Consider the following 20498-nt stretch of genomic DNA (forward strand, 5'->3'; position numbering starts at 1 on the left):
GCTGCTGCCAGTGTCCTTTCTCTTCCTCCTTCATCAACTTTAGCTTGTGAAAATGATTCCAAAATCTGAATCATTTAGTTTGGTGCCATAATGGCCCACCCGCACCCGTCCTCCATCAAAGCATATTTGGGCTCCCCAATCCCGCGACAAACTACGAGTTTTCCTCTCGAAAATTAATTTCACAACAATGAAGTGGGATGGGCGGAGCCCGAATTGTAGTGTGACTGCTTGCTAAGGCGATTTTCTCCAACCTAATAATGGAAACTTTCTCACCTACAGCAGCAGCGCCCAGGATGGACAGAAAACCTTCGCTTGTCACGAGGAGGTAGTTAGTTCGTTCGTTCGTTCTAGTTTGATCGAACTGATCCTATTGCTGTTAATGCTGATGCTTATTTGCTTTCAGTGGCAACCAGCCGCGCGGCAATGCCATCCGTCAGGAAATTGCTTTTACTCCTTTCTTTTACGACAACGCGGCACGAAACCAACCGATGGCGATGGGCTTAGAGCTGCAGTGCAGTGTGCCAAGGAAAAGTTGCCGTATTTTGTTCCTCTTTGCTCGTTGTTTTGTTTTATTTTTTTATTTTTTCGTTTTACACAACGGCGCACAATGATGGGGCAAAGGGCGCAAAACTTATCCAATTATCCTCCGGTGATAGTTGTTTCCAAGGGTGATGGGAAGGAAAGTCCTTGACGCAGACACGAGTTTGCTATAATTACAGGATTTTTCGTAACGAGAACAGTTTGGAAAAAGCAGGTTTCAATTAAATTACTTTCTGTTTGCTTTAGATCGTGCACTAAATAAAAGTTTTTTTTAAACGATGACTTACTCGGCAAAAAGGCTCCGCTGTGGGGACGCTTGGTGCGGCAACCCTGAAAACAAAGAAGCCGCATGGTCGCCAAAGTGTTTCAACGCAGAAATCTAAGTGTTTTTCGCTCTTAACATCATTAGAGCTGCTGAATGGCACTGGAAAATTGAATTTGAATATAAATTCAATATTTACAGCCCTAGCTGTGGATGCACCAACAGAGGCGAGGGAAAAGGTTGAAAGCAGTCCTTTTTTCGTCACTAGAATTAAGGCTGAGCTAAGGAGTGCAGTCAGTGGTGTGTCGCCTTTTGATCGTGCATCAGCACACTCGAAAGTTGCATGATTATCAGCATTCAAAGGAGGAGGGTTCGTTCGCTTTCCTGCTTTTTTGTGTTTAATTAAGTTAGAGGGGAAGATTTTTCACTTCGTATGCTCGTTTTCGTTTTGTTCAAGTGCAGCTTAGTAAGCGAAATGCAACGGAAGTTGGACCGATGATGGGGGTGAATAATTCGTAATTTAATTTAACGTGTGATTGTTTTTGCTACAACAATTTGCTTTGACAGAAGTATTTTAAAGCTAAAATTAAAAATCTTGTTAGATTGAATTTCGTTGCTAACACTCAACGATGGATTATAATTATCAAAATTCCAATGAAACGTTATATCTTATCACCGGTGCAATAAAAAAATACAAGCATGCAACTGTCGCGCGCTACCCAGTCCCATAATATTCTTTGAACAACCAATTGTGACGAAGAACAATACACTTTTATCGATAGATATTGGACTATGAATTACGACATCTGCTTTTTTTTGCAATGAAAAATTCAATTATTTCCGAAGCGCTATCGAGATAATAAAACTCATCGTAAACTCGATAGATAGTGCTGCCAATTCACGGTTTGGGTTTACGAATTGGTTGGTTGCTGTTTATAACGTAGTTCAACCTAGTGTACCGTTGAAAAACGCACCATAACTATTATCAAAGTTTGCAAAAAAAAACGAATAAAACGACTCATCTTTCACGTTTCAAACGAAACAACATCCAATCTATAAAAGTTATGCAATACAGCAACAGCGATAATGAAATTTCATTCCACCATCATCGAGAGGAGCGTGTCAATAACATACTCCGCGAACCGGACTCTCTGACAAAAGGATCAAAGGCATAGTCACTCGCTTTTGCTTTCCTCCCCCTATATTTGCTGCCTGTTGGTAACGACGAGCATGGAATAATGACTGAAATAAGAGCGTTCCGTCGTTGTGTGTTGTTCTCCGGGCTCTAGGATCCGATCCGGCGATTGGCGGTGCTAAGCTCAAATTTACTACTTCGATGAGTGGAAATCCTTGTTTGCATTGATTCGAACCTGCCCGACTCCATGCCCGACTGATGTTCGATTGTTCTTTCGCCTCTTGCTATCGTTCGTAGCTTGCAACTGAAATATTCATTATAATAGACAATCATAACTGTTTTTGTTCGTTGATTTCAAACCCAATGATTCAAGTTCACAACCTAATATTTCGGAGCACGTTTTGGTTTTATAGACCGTGCAGACATAGTTCGGCATAATTGGAAGCTATTCCCAAGTTAATCGTAAGAGTCGTATCATAAAATCAACTTCAGTTGCTTTAGTATCTCCCCGGAGCAGGTCAATGATTCGCATTAAATGAAGGATATCGGACCGAAATTCCATCTTTTTTCAAGGACCTTTTCATGGGTCTTGGATCGTGTAAGGGAAAAAGTTTTATTAATGATGCCACATTGTTGGCTGTCTGTCTGTGCGTACCAAAGACGGCACTGTGGAGTAACTTTTCTATTGCTTGCGGTTATGTCGGGAAACCAAACCTGGATTGGAATACAACCCTTTCGTTCTGTTTCACGCCAATAATGGTACTAATTTCCAGTGAAAAGCTTCTCGGTTAATAAATTTCACAACTTTAGCTGCAGGAGATCCGCTGCTGCGGCTGTGGTTTTGATTTTCGATGCGCATCCTTTGGAAATCAGCAGTAATTTGATGCTCTGCTGTGGGGATGTATCCGGTGGAAACGATTGGCTGGCCTCACACCGCATTCACCACCATACCACCAGAAGCAGAACTAATCTCGACTGATTAAAGTCTACCAAATCTAATTTTCCAACAATCGAAAATCCGATTTGAAAAGCTCTCGCCCCCGCACGGTTACGTGGCAATACTCTTCTAAGGGTTAATGGCGTTCGCATTAGTTTAAAGTGGCTGAGGAGGAGAAGGATTGCGTGGGGGAGGATAAATTGTGGACGGCCTTTGACGGTTGTTGTGGATGTTTTACCGATAAATGTGGTTTGACGTTCGAAGATTGGAGTTTCTGTGAAATCTTCGAGCGTCGCCATGGATCTGATGTCGCTGGCTGATTAGATTTCGTCGAAGTCAATTAGGAATTTCCTTTCTCCAGAATTTCATATCCCTCGCTGAAAATCGCTGCCACCGATTGTGATAGCGCGCAGCTGCCCCGGGTAGCTGAAAATAGATTCGACAAAAATCGAACATCATCTCGCTGTATGAGTGTGGATGAGTGTGAATTTGTGATTTGATTGAGGACTTTTAATGAACATTTTGGGTTATTGTTTTAGCGAAGAGTTTTAAAAGAACAGAAATTAATATTTTTATGCGACATCCATTAATTTAGTACAATATTTGTAACTTGCATTCCAGTGAATCAAGCCATTGGATTAATTACTTATGTTCAGGAGGTGATTTTCCTGCGTTCCATGCGAGCATGCTTGAAGTTTAATAGCCTGGAGAGAAAGGCTTTGAATTGTCCAATGCCACGAATGTATCACTTTTTGAGAGTGGCACGTATGAACCTAATCAGTGTTTTTGGGAATCTGTGCTCAAAAATACAATCTGCCATACACCATTTTGCTTGACGGAATTAAACGCTGCCTTGAAGTCTAGAGATAAATGTTGCGTCTGTAGGGGAGAAGAATAGGAACATGAGGGGACTATGAATATTGCTCTTTTTCCGTTTCCAGTTTTTTGTATCCCAAAAGCGATTTTTCACCATGCATTATATTTTCCTGAACTTATTTTTATATCGCACAATTGATTAAGCATCACCGTGAATCAATTAAATATTGAGACTCAGAAAATGTCTGAAACTTCTGTAGTTCCTCAGGGTATTCTACTTCTTCTATATTTTCATTAATAGAATCAATTACCAACGCAAAAATTGAGTAAACATCAAACACACTCTAAATAGACGGTGATTTTGCCCCCAAAATGTCAACTGTTTAAATTTAAAGGAAGGATATCAAAACCTAATCAAGTCACTTCTCTAGTTCCTTAGGGTATTCTTCTGGGTCCTATATATTTTCACAAAAAAACCATATCGAAGGCTAATTAAATAACTTCTGAACACCTAGCGTGACGTTTCGCCAAGTTAAAAAAAATATAAAACAAGAAACACCTGTGCGTGAAGCGTGAGAATCCTTGCGGGCAAAGTTCCGTACGTGTTAGCTAGGACCGCCCCATGGAAATTGCTCGCACCCAGAAATTGCCAAAGCATAAATATTGAAACAGCCCACAAAGCCTACGGACAGGCATGAACAAGTTATGGATATGTTCCCGTGTGGCGCACGTAGCGTTTGTGTCTTGTCCTATCAAGAATATTGTTAGATATGCAAACGCTAACCAACCGGACGGAGGAGGACAACGACGATGACGCCGCCCCGGGGGCGTGTTTCGCAGGCGCCTGAAATACTGCGTACCAACTTACTACAAAGCAACGGACATATTTCAGCAATAAAATATTCAGAAGCCGAAACAAACCATTATTAAAGGCAAACGGATGGGGGGCAGTGGCGGGCGCGCAGCGGAGAGACGATTTGCCATTGGTGGAAGATTGTTGGAACAATTGTTGTGTTTGGATGGAACGGTGAAAAGCGGATTTGTTTATGCATACCTGGTTATTGATCGCTGGCGAAGGCCGTTAACAAACGCTGGCAGAGGAGTGTTTCGTATCGTCTTGATGGGACTTGGGTTTGATTTTTATCGTTCTCTACGGAGAAGGACTGTAAATTGTAATTCTAAAAAATACAATAGTTTAGCCAATTAATTTAATTCTGTACTTCGGCATCGAGTTTTAATCTCTATCCTTAAAATCAAATTTTATTTTGAAAATTATTCGAAAATTTTGTAGAAAAGCTACGCGATCTAATCGGGTGAATTGATTCGATTTTGTATTCCGATTGTTTGGATCAGGACAACAATGAGAGAAGACGGAGTGGGTGTTGAGAAAATCACGATTTCGTAATGCGCGCTGCTGGCTGGCTAGCTTTCGCAGTATCGTTTTTCAAGTATGCTACAGGTGCAGTGTTATTTGATTGTTATGGTCCTTTTTCTTTCACCTGAAGGCAGTGTGATTTATTTTACGAGCTCATTTTCGAGAGCATACCTAATAAAAATGCGCGCAGTTTTGTCGATGTGATGTGATTGCGTTTCATCACATCGTTAAAGGAATTTGAAATAAAATATTAATTTCTGTTCCTCGTTATATCGCTACAACTTCTAGTTCTAACCTGTTCTTAACGGTCGACATAAACGCGACCAACAAAAAAGTTGAATTGTGCACCGTTCATCGTGCCATGAAAAGGGACAAAAAGCGCGTGTGAAAGGTTCCAGAATGAACAGATTGCCGTTTTGGTTGGACCAGCAGACAGGCCACCGAGAGTTGACTGCGGCCGCTGGAGAGTGGAAACAGGCGACGCGCAGCACCCGGAGGTCGTCTCTAAAAATATCAAGTGATCGTAAAATCAGTTAATAAACACGCGAAAATCCCTGGCCTAGCTAGCCAGCTAGCTAGCTGCTGCCACATTCGGGACGCACCAATTGGTAACGGTTTGTACGGCGGGTGTATGGATTGGTTGGTTCATGAACAGGGCAGTCTCCAGCAACAGAAACACGTGTAAACACAGAATCATTATTCGGACTTTTTTCCGTGGGGAAATTAAAAAAGCATTTTGCTACTGTGTTGTACTGTGATTTGGTTGGTGGCAGCGGAGTCAGCTGCTTGTCCCAAAGTTCACCGAAGAAGGAAAATCAATGGTGGGTGGGAGAGCTGGTTGGTTGGTGCGTTTGTGCGCTTGTTATAGGAAAGTATTTTTGTTTTTAATGTACGACACAATTTCAAAGACATGCTTAGGGGCATGGAAGGCAAGAAAGGCGGTGCAGTACTGAATGAAAATAGATTGTTCTGCACGAACGTGCTTTTGTAAGAATAGAGTCGATAGACCTGTTCTATTTATGCAACCTCTAGGGATAATTGGGGTCATCGAATTGGTTCGGTCGACCGTTACGTGCGATAAAAAATATCTGTCTGATTAAGTGTTCGCCGTTTCTCCGTTCAATTGCGACCTTCTTCCAGCCAAGTTGGGTGTGAATGGGAAAGCAATTAAATTGACAAGGTCAAATACCGCGTTTTTGCTTGCCACCCACTGAGAACAAAGCCAATTAAAACGTCCTCTCCTCATCTCGCTAGTCAATTCCAAATAGAAAAACTCAAATCAATCATTTCATGTATTCCAAAGGAAGGGAAGGGTGGGTAGCAGAATCGTGTTGTACATTACTAAACGCGTGACTTGTCTGCTTTTGTCACAGTCAGGCACCCGACCGATAGGGGAGTAAAAACGTGCAAATAGCTTCGCTGTTATGTCCTCTCGATCCCTAGCCATAGTTAGCAGCTGACGTTGGCTGTACCAGACAAAACCAGACTTCATAATAGTCGTCAACCACCCGGCACGGATTGTCAATTTTTCGTTCAACCCGTTTATGTTTTATAGCTATCTTGAATGGTTGTTTTAAATTTTAGATTATGCTTAATTCGGCTTCAGGATAGAGCGTTTACCATAAAAAACGTGCCGAATTGGCTATCCGAACCATATCTGATGGCCGTGACTCGCCTATCAGTACACCCGCAACGCGTTGCGGGCCTTATCAGTGCTTATTTATCGATTTCTTTTTCATTTCGATGGTGGTACATTTCGAATGAACAGCCAGCACCATGACGCCAAACGATTCTAACAGGCGGCGGCGGCGGCGGCCGTCCCCTCGTCGTCAGCTCGTAGGCCCCCGCGTTGACAGGCCACCTGCCCAATTTGGATGTGGAACGCTGCTAGACGCCAAAAGGCAAAAAAAACGGTTGCTTGCTTGCTTGCTTGAGGAAAGCACAAACCCGTGCGCCAAAATAGCGCGCCGGTTTTTAATTCGGTTCAAATTTCGGCCATAACCAGACCGAATATTGCAATCACGTGACGTTCGCTGACAGCCGAACAAGCCAGCGCAACAGAGCCAGACCTCTTGCGTGGCAAACGCAGGGGAAAGAAAGAGTTACTGATTGATTTTCGAAGCCGGCGTGAATAAAACATGAGTGATGATTTTGTGTGAATTGAAGCGTGTCACTTTTATAATTGCTAAATTTTCTCCCGATATTGGAATCGTTAGTTTTTCCTATTGCTGCACAAATAGATATTGCTCGAATTACATCGATTCACATTTAATAAGTCACCTAATAAGGCGGGGTAGTTCGACTTCAAACAAACGTTACACACTTGTTATGTTTCTAACAGCCTGAAACCTGCATCCATGACTAATTTTTCAGGGGGATTGCTTACATTCGAAAAGCCCAAAAAAGGCAAAAGTTATCTAATAAGATCACTCACCTTAGAGGAGGCTTACTAATTTAATTGTTTCGCCACAATGCATTTTCTTCTTTTTTTTTGTAATCGAAAATTCTCCGAAAATCCATTTTCCGACTGGTATTTTTTTCCGATTAAACAGTTTCCCGAAAGTAACAAACTCTCCGGAAAACAATTCCCCGAATGTGTTTATGTTTACGGCATACGGAAAATCGGTCGAAAATGGTAGTTTGTTGTCGAACGATCGTCTGTGTAACATCCAAGTCGAAGAATTGAGTCTGCCCCTTGTTTCTTAGTAATGAATAATTGCAGTTGCATGCTAATAATCTCGTTTAAAAGATATTTATGTGACAGCCTTGAATCAAAGTCCTAAATAACTGTCGGTATTTTATTTAAAAGCTATGAGTTGGTCGATGTGACTGGATTGTGCCAGTGAAAATTCATTCCCTCAAAACAGTCTGGATAAACATTAATAAATTACCTATCGTAACGATTTTTTTCTGTAATTTACATAAATTGGGAATTAGTCATACCAAAAATATGACCCTTGACACCAAATAAAGCAAATTTGAGTTCGTTTCATCTATGTATGAGCTTCACCTGAAAGATTTCATCGCATCTTAGCCGTCTATTGCTCTCGGTCTATGATGTACTAGATATATTGTTTACAGACGTTGCAATAGCGGAGTTGACCGCAAATAAGATACAGTGGGCGACGTGAAATTGTTTTGTGTCCGAAATATTTATAATTTGTATTCATCAACTTTGACGCTTTTGATGCATCCCACCGCTGTCACCAAATAGTGCCCTTGCCCTCTCTTTCAATAATGTCTTCAATTATTGGATTAAGAATTAGAAATTATGTTTCTCCACTTAAATTAACTTCAGCTTGAGCTACTCTGTGAGTTATCTCGGGCGGAGCGCAATAATGTACGTGGCTTGTTTCCATGAGCTCCGTGACCGAAGACACAGGTAACAACCGATCAACCGGGAGTGCTATATGTTAGTAAGCAAGCAATTATAGCATAGCATAAGCCTGGTATGTTTCGTAGATTGTAGTGGAATAACTGTGAATTCCTACTGTAACTGCTTGAGAACCAATGTTTGGGAATAACACTGGTCCAGTCAATGCAATGATGAATAATGCTGTAGTGATGATGTAGTACACTGAAGTTGCTTTTTGGGCAGTTTTTTTACGCGGTTTGTTTTTTACACGACTATTTTTACGCTAATATCGGAATTTACGCGGTTTTTTTACTCCAATTTCGGAAATTACGCGGTTTTTTGTACGCGAATTTCGGAATTAACGCGGGTTTTTACGCGATTGTGAACGTATCCTTCGCGTAAAAAGCAACTTGAGTGTATTTACTTTATAGGAGGCCACTGATTTAGCGACTCTCCCATAAATGCGACGAAATTGCTAAGGGATAGTATATTAGTCAGGATTCATTTCAAGCGAGTGATGTGACTTATTCGTTTGAAACCTTAACAATAATATGAGCAAAAAAAATTAATAAGTAGAACATCCTAACCCATTCTTATGCTGATACTAAGGTTATCTTTTAGCTGCTGCTGACCATTGACTAACAACTGATGACCGCTGTAAACTCAAAGATCCAAAATCTCTATTTTTCCTTAATAAATTTCAATTTAAATCATTTTGCTATTCGTCGGTGTAAACCTATACGGTACTGGCGAAAAATACTCAGAACCAGATGTCATAATCATTCGTTAATTCTTGGGGGACTCTTTTTTCGACTTGGTAAAGGGCTGGATAATGCGCGCGCTACAGACCTCGCGGCGGTCCTTGGCCTCTTGTCCAGCAAATTCTATCCCTATCTTTCGTGGTACCAGCCGGAACTTTAGTGGAGACCGGGTAACCATCCCCGGTGGAAAATAAGGTCGCGCTACCGACAGGGAAGGAGGCGCACTGTGTTGTCTTGGCACTATAAGATGGCATCCCCATCACGAGAGACTCGGTAGCGTGGCCATACCTATACCTATACCTATAGTTTTAGGAAGGCTATACCTTCCTAAAACTTCCTGCTACGAACGATCAAGCAAATTCGGATAGAAGAAGAACTTGTTTTTTGAGATATATCTTGCTTCAGCCATGATGCAAGTTACAAGAATTGCACTGCCCATAGAAGTAAGATTATCAAAGTAATAGGAAAAATGGTGGAAGCCACGAACATTATCCCAGATCACACATCGCTAGCTCGATGGTGATACTGTGAAAAAAAATGAAGTGCAGAATACATCTTACATGGTATTTTGCATTTATTTTGTTTGATAAAATGATGTCTTACGCCTATAGCACAAATTTTTCCTTAAATCCAGATAGCATGAATTTACTTCAGCTCTGTTAATTTTATCTCGTAAAATTGAAGATGCTCAATTTGAGCCGTATTTGACCACCAAATTCTGTTACGAAAGCTAGCTTAACGGGCTGTTAGTTTAACAGTTATCTACCAAATCGACCGTTCAGTAAAGTTTGGTTCTCATGAATCGTGCAGTTTTTGCAACCGAATGGGCGTTCCACAGGGAAGTACCTTAGGACCAATACTCATTCTTATATATATTTTTTAACGACTTTTCTTTATGATATTTCGAAATTTACTTCGATCTTTGGGAGAGAATTATGGCAATGACGGCCCATTGGTCAATTTGATTTTGAGCTAATGTCGACGAATACATTTCAAGTTTGCTTTGAGGCAAATTTAAGATATAATGTATGGGATAATAGGTTTTCCTAACGCTTACGGAATGCTAAAATCAATCTCAACTCAAATTAGTTTTTGCATTATAGTTTTCTAAATTTCGCTTGCAGCATCCCAAATTAAATTAGCTGTAAAATTTTCTAAATGTGTATTTTCCAGGGTGGCAACCACCTGGAAAAACCTGGAATAATCAGGGAATTTTGAACAAAATCAGAGAATTTTTCAACTAATCACAATGTTCAATTCATTAACACTAGATATACCAGACCAGTCATTTTGACTGGTCGTGCAATTTTAATTTTAAATTTCTACAACATCTAACATTTGATTTTAGAAACGATGTTATGACTTTTGTAGCTATAAGTAGACAATACATTTTATGAACTTAAAGTTACTTTATATATATTAGTAATAAATATAATTTTTGTTTTTGCCATTTATACCAGCACCAGTCAAAATGACTGGTGCAAGATTCTATGAAGAAATGTAGCATTTCGGGAGAACGGTGAATCCGAAACATGAAATTATTCAGTGAAATGCCATTCCTAATGGTTCTTGTCCATTTTTGTAGAGTTTTGTCGAGTGTCGGTCCTTTTCGGCGGTTCTATTCTTCAGCTGACAGATTTCTCGCCGGATCTCTTTAAGATCGGAAGTCGAAACGCCCTTAGGCTCGCATACGTTGACTTTTGCTCCATTTCCTTTTGCTATATCAGCAATTGAGATCCCTATCAAAGAACTGCTTCCAGTCACCAACCATTATGCGCTCGTTTGTGGCGAGGTTTCCCTGCTCGTTCCTACACATATCAGGCTTCGGTGTATATCCTTTACGAGATCGGTTCACCGTCTCATAGAACTTGCGCATCTCACTAGCCTGAAATAGTGGTTCTAGCTCTCCTTCTGGCGTTTTGCGGCCTCACTGATGGCCGAACGTATCCTGCTACATTTATCTTCGAGGGTCGAAGGACCTGGCCACAGAGGAAGGCGCGTAGTATGCGCGTAGTTCTCATTACATTCCTGGTTGTCTAATTATCGATTGTTTAACCGAGGGTGGCTTTATCGTGAGGTATATACCGTCGATAATTTTGAGCGCACGTGTACTGCTACTAGGTAATGATCTGAGACGTTGGTGATGTTCGAGAAAACCCGACCTTCGATGAGAATAGGGTTCAATGTTAGTTGGTCAGGTGATCTCCTGGTGGTTTTGTAGATCTATGTGGGGAAAGAATGTGTTTCTGATCCCCAGGCCTTGGGAAGCTGCAAAGTTGATGCATCGCTGGCCGTTATCACTATACATTGCTTCCCTGTCGATCTGATCGTTCATGTCCCCAATGACGATGATATCCCGTGGCGAGCACTCGAGCAGCTATCGTAGGTTGCCTCCAGCTGGACATAGAACGCTTTTTTCTCGTCCTCGGGTCTACCTTCGTGTGGCCAGTAGTTGAAGAAGCGGCCTGTTATCCTCAACACACATATCCTCTCCCGATCCTGCATTCTGTCCATCACTATGAAGCATGTTCCCAGCTCGTTGGTTACTCCACCGTTCTGACAAAATTGGGCCTTGCCGCCACGGATCCCTCAAACCTTTCCACCTTTGCGACAGATCTCCTGTAGTGCCACAATGTCGAACTTTTGCGGTTCTAACTGAACGAGCAACATTCTGTCGCCATCCACGAAATTTGGTTTTACAGTTCCAGGTAGGAAGCATCCATTCCAAATACTTGTTTCTTTACCTGTCCATGCTAAATGTTTCGAGTTGAATTTTCTTGATTTTTCGTAATATTGTAGATATAAAAAAGTTGCCTTACTAGGGCTATGCTGCCGAGTCTCATGATGGGGCTGCCATCGTATAGTGCCGAGACAAGACAGTGCCTCCTTGTCTGTCGGTATACGACTTTAGTTATCACCAGGGTTGGTTACCACATCTCCGCCAAGATTGCACGTATTCCGGCTGGTAGGGTAATCAACCTATTTTGCACCCCATCTGTAGCTGTACATAATTTGGACACTTACAGCAAATTCAAATGAAAGTGTCCAAATTATGTACAGCTGCAGATGAGGTCCAAAACAGGATGGTTACCCTACCACGAGGAGGTGGAGATAGAAGTTGCTGGATAAGAGGCTAAGGACCACTATAGGGTCTTTGTTGCACATTATTCAGTCGTTCACCAACCGTTTCTTAGCCACCAGTCATTTTGACTGGTTTTGGTATAAATAGGTATATTTAAAATGCTGGTATATCTAGTGTTAAGTCAAGTACACTTCGAAATCGATAAAGAGAAACGACGCACAAACGATCGACTGGGTCATCGATAATTAGCTCCGCGATTTTCAAAGGACCTTATTCAGCAAGGCAAGCAATTTGCAGAAAAAGCACCACGGCAGATTCTAGAGTTAGCCGCAATGGGCGCTAACGAATTTGGTGCTGCGAGAAGATGAGAATGCGAGCGACGCTTTCCGCCTAACCATTTTTGTTTATCAATTTTTCACCTTCCGCTTGGGCATGAGCTTACGAATGAACTTGGACGGGAAACAGAACGAAGAAGGAAATCACGCACGGAGTCTAATTTGCCGCTACGTAGAACAGGAGAGAGCGATTGGAGAACTCGCCTAGGGAAATAGAGTAGGTGGGAAAATTTTTCCTGTTTTGGTTGGTTAGGTTAAGACCCGCTGTATGGAGAAAATAGACGAGAAAATTTCAGTAATTGGGTAATTTTTCTCAGTTCCTCGTTGATTAAAAAATATTTCAAATATGAATGAGCGAAACACATTTTCAGTCAAAATCATATCGCGCAATATGAAACCTACAATTTTATTAAACACATCTGAAAAAATCAGGGAATTTTGTTCTTCGTATGGAGTTGCCACGCTATTCTGTTACCATATATAATATTCCAGTCAGAAAAAATCTGTTGCTGATTAGACTTCCCTGTTGATAAACAGAATGCCATGCAGATGTGCATTTTCGTTCTATGATGAGTCATACTCGTGCACGCAAAGTGATAAAAATAGGTTAGAGGGGCGCTCTTCCTTAAAAATGGCGAGTGTTGAAGCAAAACGAACGTCACGAAGTCATGCCAGCACGCGACATTCCAAAGCCTTTCATGATCGCACGCAATGTGAAAGAAGCAGATGAGCACTCCGCTCTCAAATCGCAGTGGTGACCGGGGAAAAATGGACAATCATATCCAGTTTATTTATAAAGTAAACTTCAGACTGGTTGTTTTTTATCAGTCTGTGATATTAAGTTTGTCAATTTTGTTCTACATCCAAGTCAATTATGATGAGTGAGTAAATGATGTCAGCTCAGTCTCGACTACTGGCAGTTGAATTGGCAGTTGTCAGTTTTCAATGAAAGATTTTTCAGATATATAAAAAAATTTGATTTAAAATTCATTCACAAAAACCAGAATCTCTTGTCAATGGTTATTCTGATTTGATTTTCTCAGATTGGTTTTTTTTTAAACCGAACCGTACATCCATAACTTTGGTCCCAGAAATATACACTCCGGTAGGATCCGGTTACATCAATCACATGTCTGAAGGTTCATCAATCACGGGGAGAGAGGATCGTGTCACAGTCGGCTATTTTTTCACATTGACATCGTCGGCCTTCTTCGGTTTCCCGATACAGACGCAAATATACGAGCAACAAAGTTTTGCTAGCTGTGCTCAATTGTTTTCAGTCTTTTCTCAATTTATGCAACTTTCTATGTAGGTCTAGGTATCTGTCAACAGCTGCAATCGGGTTTGGGGCGGTACGATACCATCTCCTTCAACCTTGAGATTTCAAAGCTGATTCTATAACAGCCCGAATGAATGTAACAATGAGCAGCACCGGCAGAAATAACAACTGCTAATATTTACAAAGTATAAATTTATTTCAATTCACACTTTTACACTATTATAATTTTGCGGAACTTCGGAAAAAGTTCAAAGTCATAAAAGCGGCGCGAATAATTTCACCGTCAGTTCGGTGTAAAATCCGGTCGTAAAACGAATTGGGGTGGAAATTACTAACTCACCGTCAGCGCGCCCTCGGATTGCTATTTTGTCACGTTTATGAACTTTGTTCGACATGGAACTGATCGAATTCACAGCTAGGTTCAGTTTTCCCAACACCACAAACACACGTGGTGCGCGGTGCGCGGTGCGCAACGCAGGTTCCTCTATTTTATTTAGAGCGGTTTTACGACCGCGTAACCATGAGCAAAAAAAAGCAAAACTCAAACTAATCAAACTTTCTTTCCCATCACCACCTCACCCACAGGCAACGGTACGATCGATTTCCCCGAGTTTCTCACCATGATGGCTCGCAAAATGAAGGACACCGACAGTGAAGAGGAAATCCGGGAGGCGTTCCGAGTCTTCGACAAGGACGGCAACGGCTTCATCTCGGCAGCTGAGCTGCGTCATGTCATGACCAATCTCGGCGAGAAGCTAACGGACGAGGAGGTGGATGAGATGATCCGCGAAGCCGACATTGATGGCGATGGCCAAGTTAATTATGAAGGTAAGCTTCACCAGCAGCGGCAGACAGACGCGGAGAGCCCAGACGGCTCTAATCACGCAAAAATCATAAACAGAAAAAGGAAATTGGTCCTATTGTCTTCGGTGAACAGACAAAGTCTGTGGGGCTGTTATTTATAGCGAGAAGAATGGATTTTATGCTGCTACTGGTTCGGCGTTGTTTTCTATAATTATTCAAGTTAATAATAGTATCGAACAACCTTGCCTGCCTGTCGGCAGCAACACCGAATAAGGCTAATGAGTCATATTTGTCTTCAACGATCAAAAGTATTTCGCAATCAGTCAGCAAGAAAACGACAACAAGAACTAGTAGCAGCTAAGAAAAATGCTTGGCATTCCCGATTTTTTTCATTTCAAAATTGTATCCTCTTCTGTCGCGTGTGCGAGTGTAGACTAGAAAACAAAACGCCGGTTCCGGCGTCTCGTCCCATAGTGATGCTATTAAGTTGCATTTCTGCCAACCAAAAAGTGGGTTGGTGGACGACGTGAGCGAAGAGCAAATGCAAAACTTTTGTGACAATTCCGTCCATACGGGTATTGCCGGCACTGCACAAGTGTGTGGGCTTGCTCAAATGATGTATGACCGCACCCGTGAACCAAAGAAAAACGTTGTTTCGCGCGGAAAACTACGCGATTAGTGGGGGTTTTCCCCAGTAGTAAATGCGTTTTAGAAAATACTCGCTTGCTCCTCGAGCAAGCAAGTAATTGCAACATTTGGTTTACAGTTTTGCTTGCAGTGGCACATTCTTTCGACCATTATCGCGCGAATGCTCCCCTAAAAATATGTCCATTAAAGCTATTATCCATTAGTTACGAGCCCTCGTTGGCCTCATTTCCATTATTATGAATCCTGTTGTGCTTGGAAGAAGTGCAGCAGCATGGCTTACGTAAGAGCCCGGATCTAGCTGAGCGCCAGCCGCACAGTCTCGATGCTGTAGTTCCGCTTCGCGACGGTTTTATTACCCCCTTAAGCTGTGCTGAATGTTTCCCGTTTGCTCCCAAAACACTCGACGTCCCCCGCACTGCGCATGCTAAACTATGTGTATTTCATTTTACTCGGTTGCAGATATCTTCTTTGTGGCTATTTACCTTTCGGCCACGTCCGCGCGGGATACTCCCATTAGGAGAGGACAGGCGGTGAAGAGGCGCAATTCCACATAAGATAAAGCTACGGCACTCGCTTTCAGGGTCATCCAGCTGTTTTTTGCCACTCACTCTACAGCTGCTGCTGATGTTGCTGCAGCACTCTTATCAGCCACTTTTTGCCGGGATGGACCAAATTCCGCTTCACTTTGCCAGATTTTCGATGCCAGTAGCGTAGCTAGCCGCTTTCAAGATCTGCAAACACAGGGACAGTTTACTAATCCCCTATTAAATTATTGCCCTCCCTGTAGCACGTCACTGCTGCACTTTTGACCGTTTTACCAGCACGAAAACCGCTACGTCCTGTTTGTTTCTTGCTGGGCACAAACTGCGGTCCGAGTTCGGGCTCTTCTTTGTGTGCATCGGCGATGTACTTCAGCAGGAGCCTTGTTATCGATGCAATTTCGCATTGGCGCAAATGGGATATCCCATTTGCTCGCAGATTTTTCCTCGCTGTTGTTGGTGGTTTGAAAAATGTGACGCATTCCCCGGGAAACCCCACACCATGTGAGCAAGCGAGCGAACGAGCGAGCAAGTGAATGAACAAACGAACAAGAGCCACCGCAGCACCAGGCCTTCGGTCTAATCCAATTACCAGGCGAGAAATGAAATATCGACCGAACGGCCGGCGGAGAGACCGAATGACCAACTTTTAAATGTAATAAAGACCGATGGAATGCCTGTAATGTAGGGATCGGCATTCGGTGCCACCACACACTACTGCAGTGCAGCCAGCAGATGCAGCAGCAGCAGCGTGGCAAAATTTAGAAAACGTAGTTAGAGTACTGCACTGTTGCATGTGTTCCAATTTGTCTATACAGTATCTCTGGCGTTGGAATTGCAGGCAGTGTGTCATTCACGGGTGCATCACCCGGCCGGCAAGTGCTGTGTGTCTCTCTTCTCGATGTATTTTATTACATATTCATATACCAATTTCAGCACAGCCGACGACGAACAGTCGGACAGACGGCCGTTCATGCCGAGGATCCAAGCCTTGTACCCTGACAATCGGTGCGTAGTTGGTGAACGCGGGAGGAATGGGGTTGGTTGGGCGTTCGTCGCGGTATGACGGTTCCAGCCGATGACAGTAGCAAGATGGAACTGGCAAATGGACGGTCGTTATGCTAATATAGTGCCCGCATTCTCCATTATCAAGTCCATTTCATTAGCCAAATGAGTTTCCAACGCACGGAATGGCTTCCCGATATGGGAAGGTATTTCTTCGTGCATTTATTCTCCGCCCGCCAGTAATGCTAGTCTTTAACGACGTTGTTACTCTTTCCGTTTAGTGTACTGAGTGCTGTGCTGAGCCAACCCCGCAGGACAATCGGGTTTTCCTTATATAAATCCAATTTGTTCGATTGTGGAGAGTCAGTCGGAATAGACAGTATCTGCAAGCTTTTTATGGTTTAATCAGCGACTTGCATGCTGTAGGTATGAGGTATTTCCCAAAGAATGTTGTATTGTGATTTATGTGACTGAATTGATCGTAAATTTGTTCTTATTTACACCTTTTCGTTCAAAAATCTCTACGCTAATTAGGGTTTCTTTCTAATTCCGTCGTAGAAAGCCACTCTAATTTTCATCATTTCTTAAGTGGATTTCATGAATACTCCAAAAGCTAGGCTGCTGATTTAACTCAATCATACTTACCTTCCCTTTGAATCACACTTACCGTGCCCTTTGAATTCACTAAAAAGCGATTAATAAAGCATTTGATTGAAATTGCGCAACTGACAAAAATCACAATAATGTTTACGAAGCTAGCGCGCATGTATTTGTGTAGGACAGCATGACAAATGTTATTCTGCAAAATTTCTGTAGGTTTTGCAAGTTGTCCCGGCTGCAGAATAATAACAATGCGTTGCGTGAGTTATTTTCATTTTATGAATGACGGAAATTGACGGAAATAGATCTCAGCTCACTTTGATTGATCGCGTATGAGAGGCAACAAACTAAAATATTAGGGAATAACTAATTTTGCATTGTGTGTCATAACAATCGCTGATATTTTTAATAATTTGTGTTGGATAGGACGGGAATTGGCAATTACGACGAAGCAGCAACATACCATAGTTCGGAAATTTTTGTAACGTCTCATAAAGTTGTCATCTAACAAATTACAAGCGAAGGTGTGAATTCAAGGGTGGCAATTTTTACACGGATCAAGTTCCACCAGCAGCAATATCACGTGTTGTCCAGTTCCCCAGCAAAATCTGTGCAACCATCTGTTGTATGTTCCAAAGTAAAAACTAGCCCTCCCCGGATGATGATGTAACATTTTTCTTTTGCTACAAACTAAACTTGACTCGTCGTATAATGAATGTACAGTACTGTAGAGCAGCAGGGTGTATAGCAAGGCCCGATGTGAAACTTAATCCGTCGGTATTCATTCAGCTTTACACCAATCAGTAACCAGAGCAGCTTTTGCAAGGAGAAAGAGTTTCCAGTTAAGTCTTCTCTCCGGTGGGACGGTTATGGTCCCCTGTCGGTTGCATCCTATCGCATCGCATCCCATCACATGCAATTGATGAATGTGATATTGATCGGATGCGGCAGCAACTGCACGTGATTATTATTTTTACAGTATAGCTATAGCTTTTTTCCTCGGCTATATGTTGTACTTCCATCCGGTTGTAGAAACCAGTTCAGTTAGCTGGCTGCTCTCCTCCGTAGTTGATGATGGGTGAACAAGTAAACCCAATTTGTTCGTTTCTCCTGTCTGTCTGTTCAGATATGACGGCATAAATTGAGCGAGTAAGAAAAAAAAAAACACTCAGCTCGCGCAAAATAAATATTGATTAGAGCCAAATTAGCGAGTTTATTTATGTTCCTTTCGCGTACGTACCCACGTTTTAAGTACTGCGCCGGGTTTTCGCCGAGCAAGGCAGCATCTCCATTTTGTGCAACTATTTATTTGTTCACTTAATAAATCACGCGCGAAAGCGCAATTCCAAAAAGGGCGACTGTTCGTGTAACTTCACCGCACAACTTCTTGAGCACCACGCGTATGTACTTGTGTCGCAATTTCGATATGCGTCATCTCGAAAGTTACCGATCAATACCTGGTAAGACTTTAGGATAACATTTTGTGCAAAGCTATCCGCCCATTACAGGCCCCATCACCCTGCTGTCTGCCCCAGTAAACACCTTTTGGGTGATCCTCTAGAGAATCACGTGCTCCGATCCGATTTGTCTAATCACGATCCAAACAAAAATAGCCGTTCGTACCTACATCATCACATCATGGTTGCGGTAGCGTGCGAAATGGTACAGCATATACAGCCAGTACAGCCAGCGGTGATTTTTTTCTATGTATTTATATTAGTGATTATTCGGCTTGCATCATCGCGAGAATAAGAGCGATTGGGTGCAACGGACTGTGACGGTGCAATGAGTTTGACATGGCAGACACTGCAATGGCGATGTGAGAGTGATTCACATGTTGCAGGGCTGCTGCTACATTGCAGGCCACAAAAAGCGAATCAAAAAGTACTAATATTAAGTAGTAATTCAGCACTGGCTATTATTCAAATTTGGACGGGTTTTAATCGTGAATTGTATGCAACAATCATCATCGCGATAGTCACTAAAAGATTGTCTCATTTGGATTCAAATGTAGCGTCGATTTCATCATTGTCATGTCTTCTCAGTCTTGAGGTACTATCGTTCATTTTCACTTAATGTATGTTGCGCTAGCATCATCGACAGAACACTTCAAACGTCGATGATCCGGCATTTTTTTTTGTATGCCAGAAGGGCATTGGGTTAAAAGGCCACTGCGACAGTCTTAATGATCGTCTTTTGTGGCAGGCCCCGATTTCTGTACACAGTTTACGGACCGCTCATACCCATTGATGGAGTTGAGCGGGATAGTTGTAATCCTGTGCCCCAATTCGGTATTACATGGTTTATAAAGCCAATGACCGTTTTGGGATTTAGGCTCCATACCTGATATGGAGTAAGAAGGAAACTTCCTAAGAAGTTGTGCCTTGATAATGCAAGAGCTTCGCAACAGCAGAGCAGATGCGCTGAACTTTCAGGTTCAGAGTTACAAAAGCGGCAGGTGTCGGATGATACCTTGCCGATATTCTTTAAATGATAAAAAGCGGGGCTGTGTCCTGTTAGGAGTCCCGTGATTGTGCATAGTTCACTACGAGTTAAATGGAGTAGTTTTTTAGCTACTGCAGGGTTTGGGTAGATAAACTGTTTGACTTGTCTACAACCCTGTGTTTGATTCCAACGGGATGCTATTTCTAGCTCCGGCATTCTCGGTGCCTGTCCATCTCAATGCATCTTGTCTTGTTCCATATTCCAGCTTGTCACCCAGGGGTGGTCGCAGAATCCTACGCTTAACATGCCAACTGTTCGCCAATCACTGCTTTGTCCTCTGCAAACCCTAGGATCGTATGAGGCACTTCTGGGAACCTTCTTGACTTCAAATCTTATAATGTCACGAATCAGATATCCCTACCTTTATCTTGACGTTTGATGTAATTCCAAAAAGCGCTGTCAGATGAGACAACCATATTCAGGCACAATTTGGCACAGCTCATTCCGTCTGACTGAATCATGTACCGCCTTGAAGTTTGTAAACAAATGGTTCGTATTTTTTCCATCGGAATACCGGACT

The 20498-nt window shown here is 42.3% G+C and overlaps 1 protein-coding gene across 1 annotated transcript in view; it reads left to right on the forward strand.

The window, feature by feature from the left end:
- The window catches only part of LOC128733988 (calmodulin), a 75835-nt gene that overhangs the window by 44081 nt on the left and 11256 nt on the right, over window positions 1–20498 (forward strand). Inside the window, exon 3 of the mRNA XM_053827938.1 lies at window positions 14463–14705. Within this exon, the coding sequence (XP_053683913.1) occupies window positions 14463–14705 (243 nt within the window). The remainder of the gene's footprint in view (window positions 1–14462; window positions 14706–20498) is intronic.

The sequence above is a fragment of the Sabethes cyaneus genome, chromosome 2, assembly GCF_943734655.1.
Source record: "Sabethes cyaneus chromosome 2, idSabCyanKW18_F2, whole genome shotgun sequence".
NCBI classification, from domain to species: Eukaryota; Metazoa; Arthropoda; class Insecta; order Diptera; family Culicidae; genus Sabethes; species Sabethes cyaneus.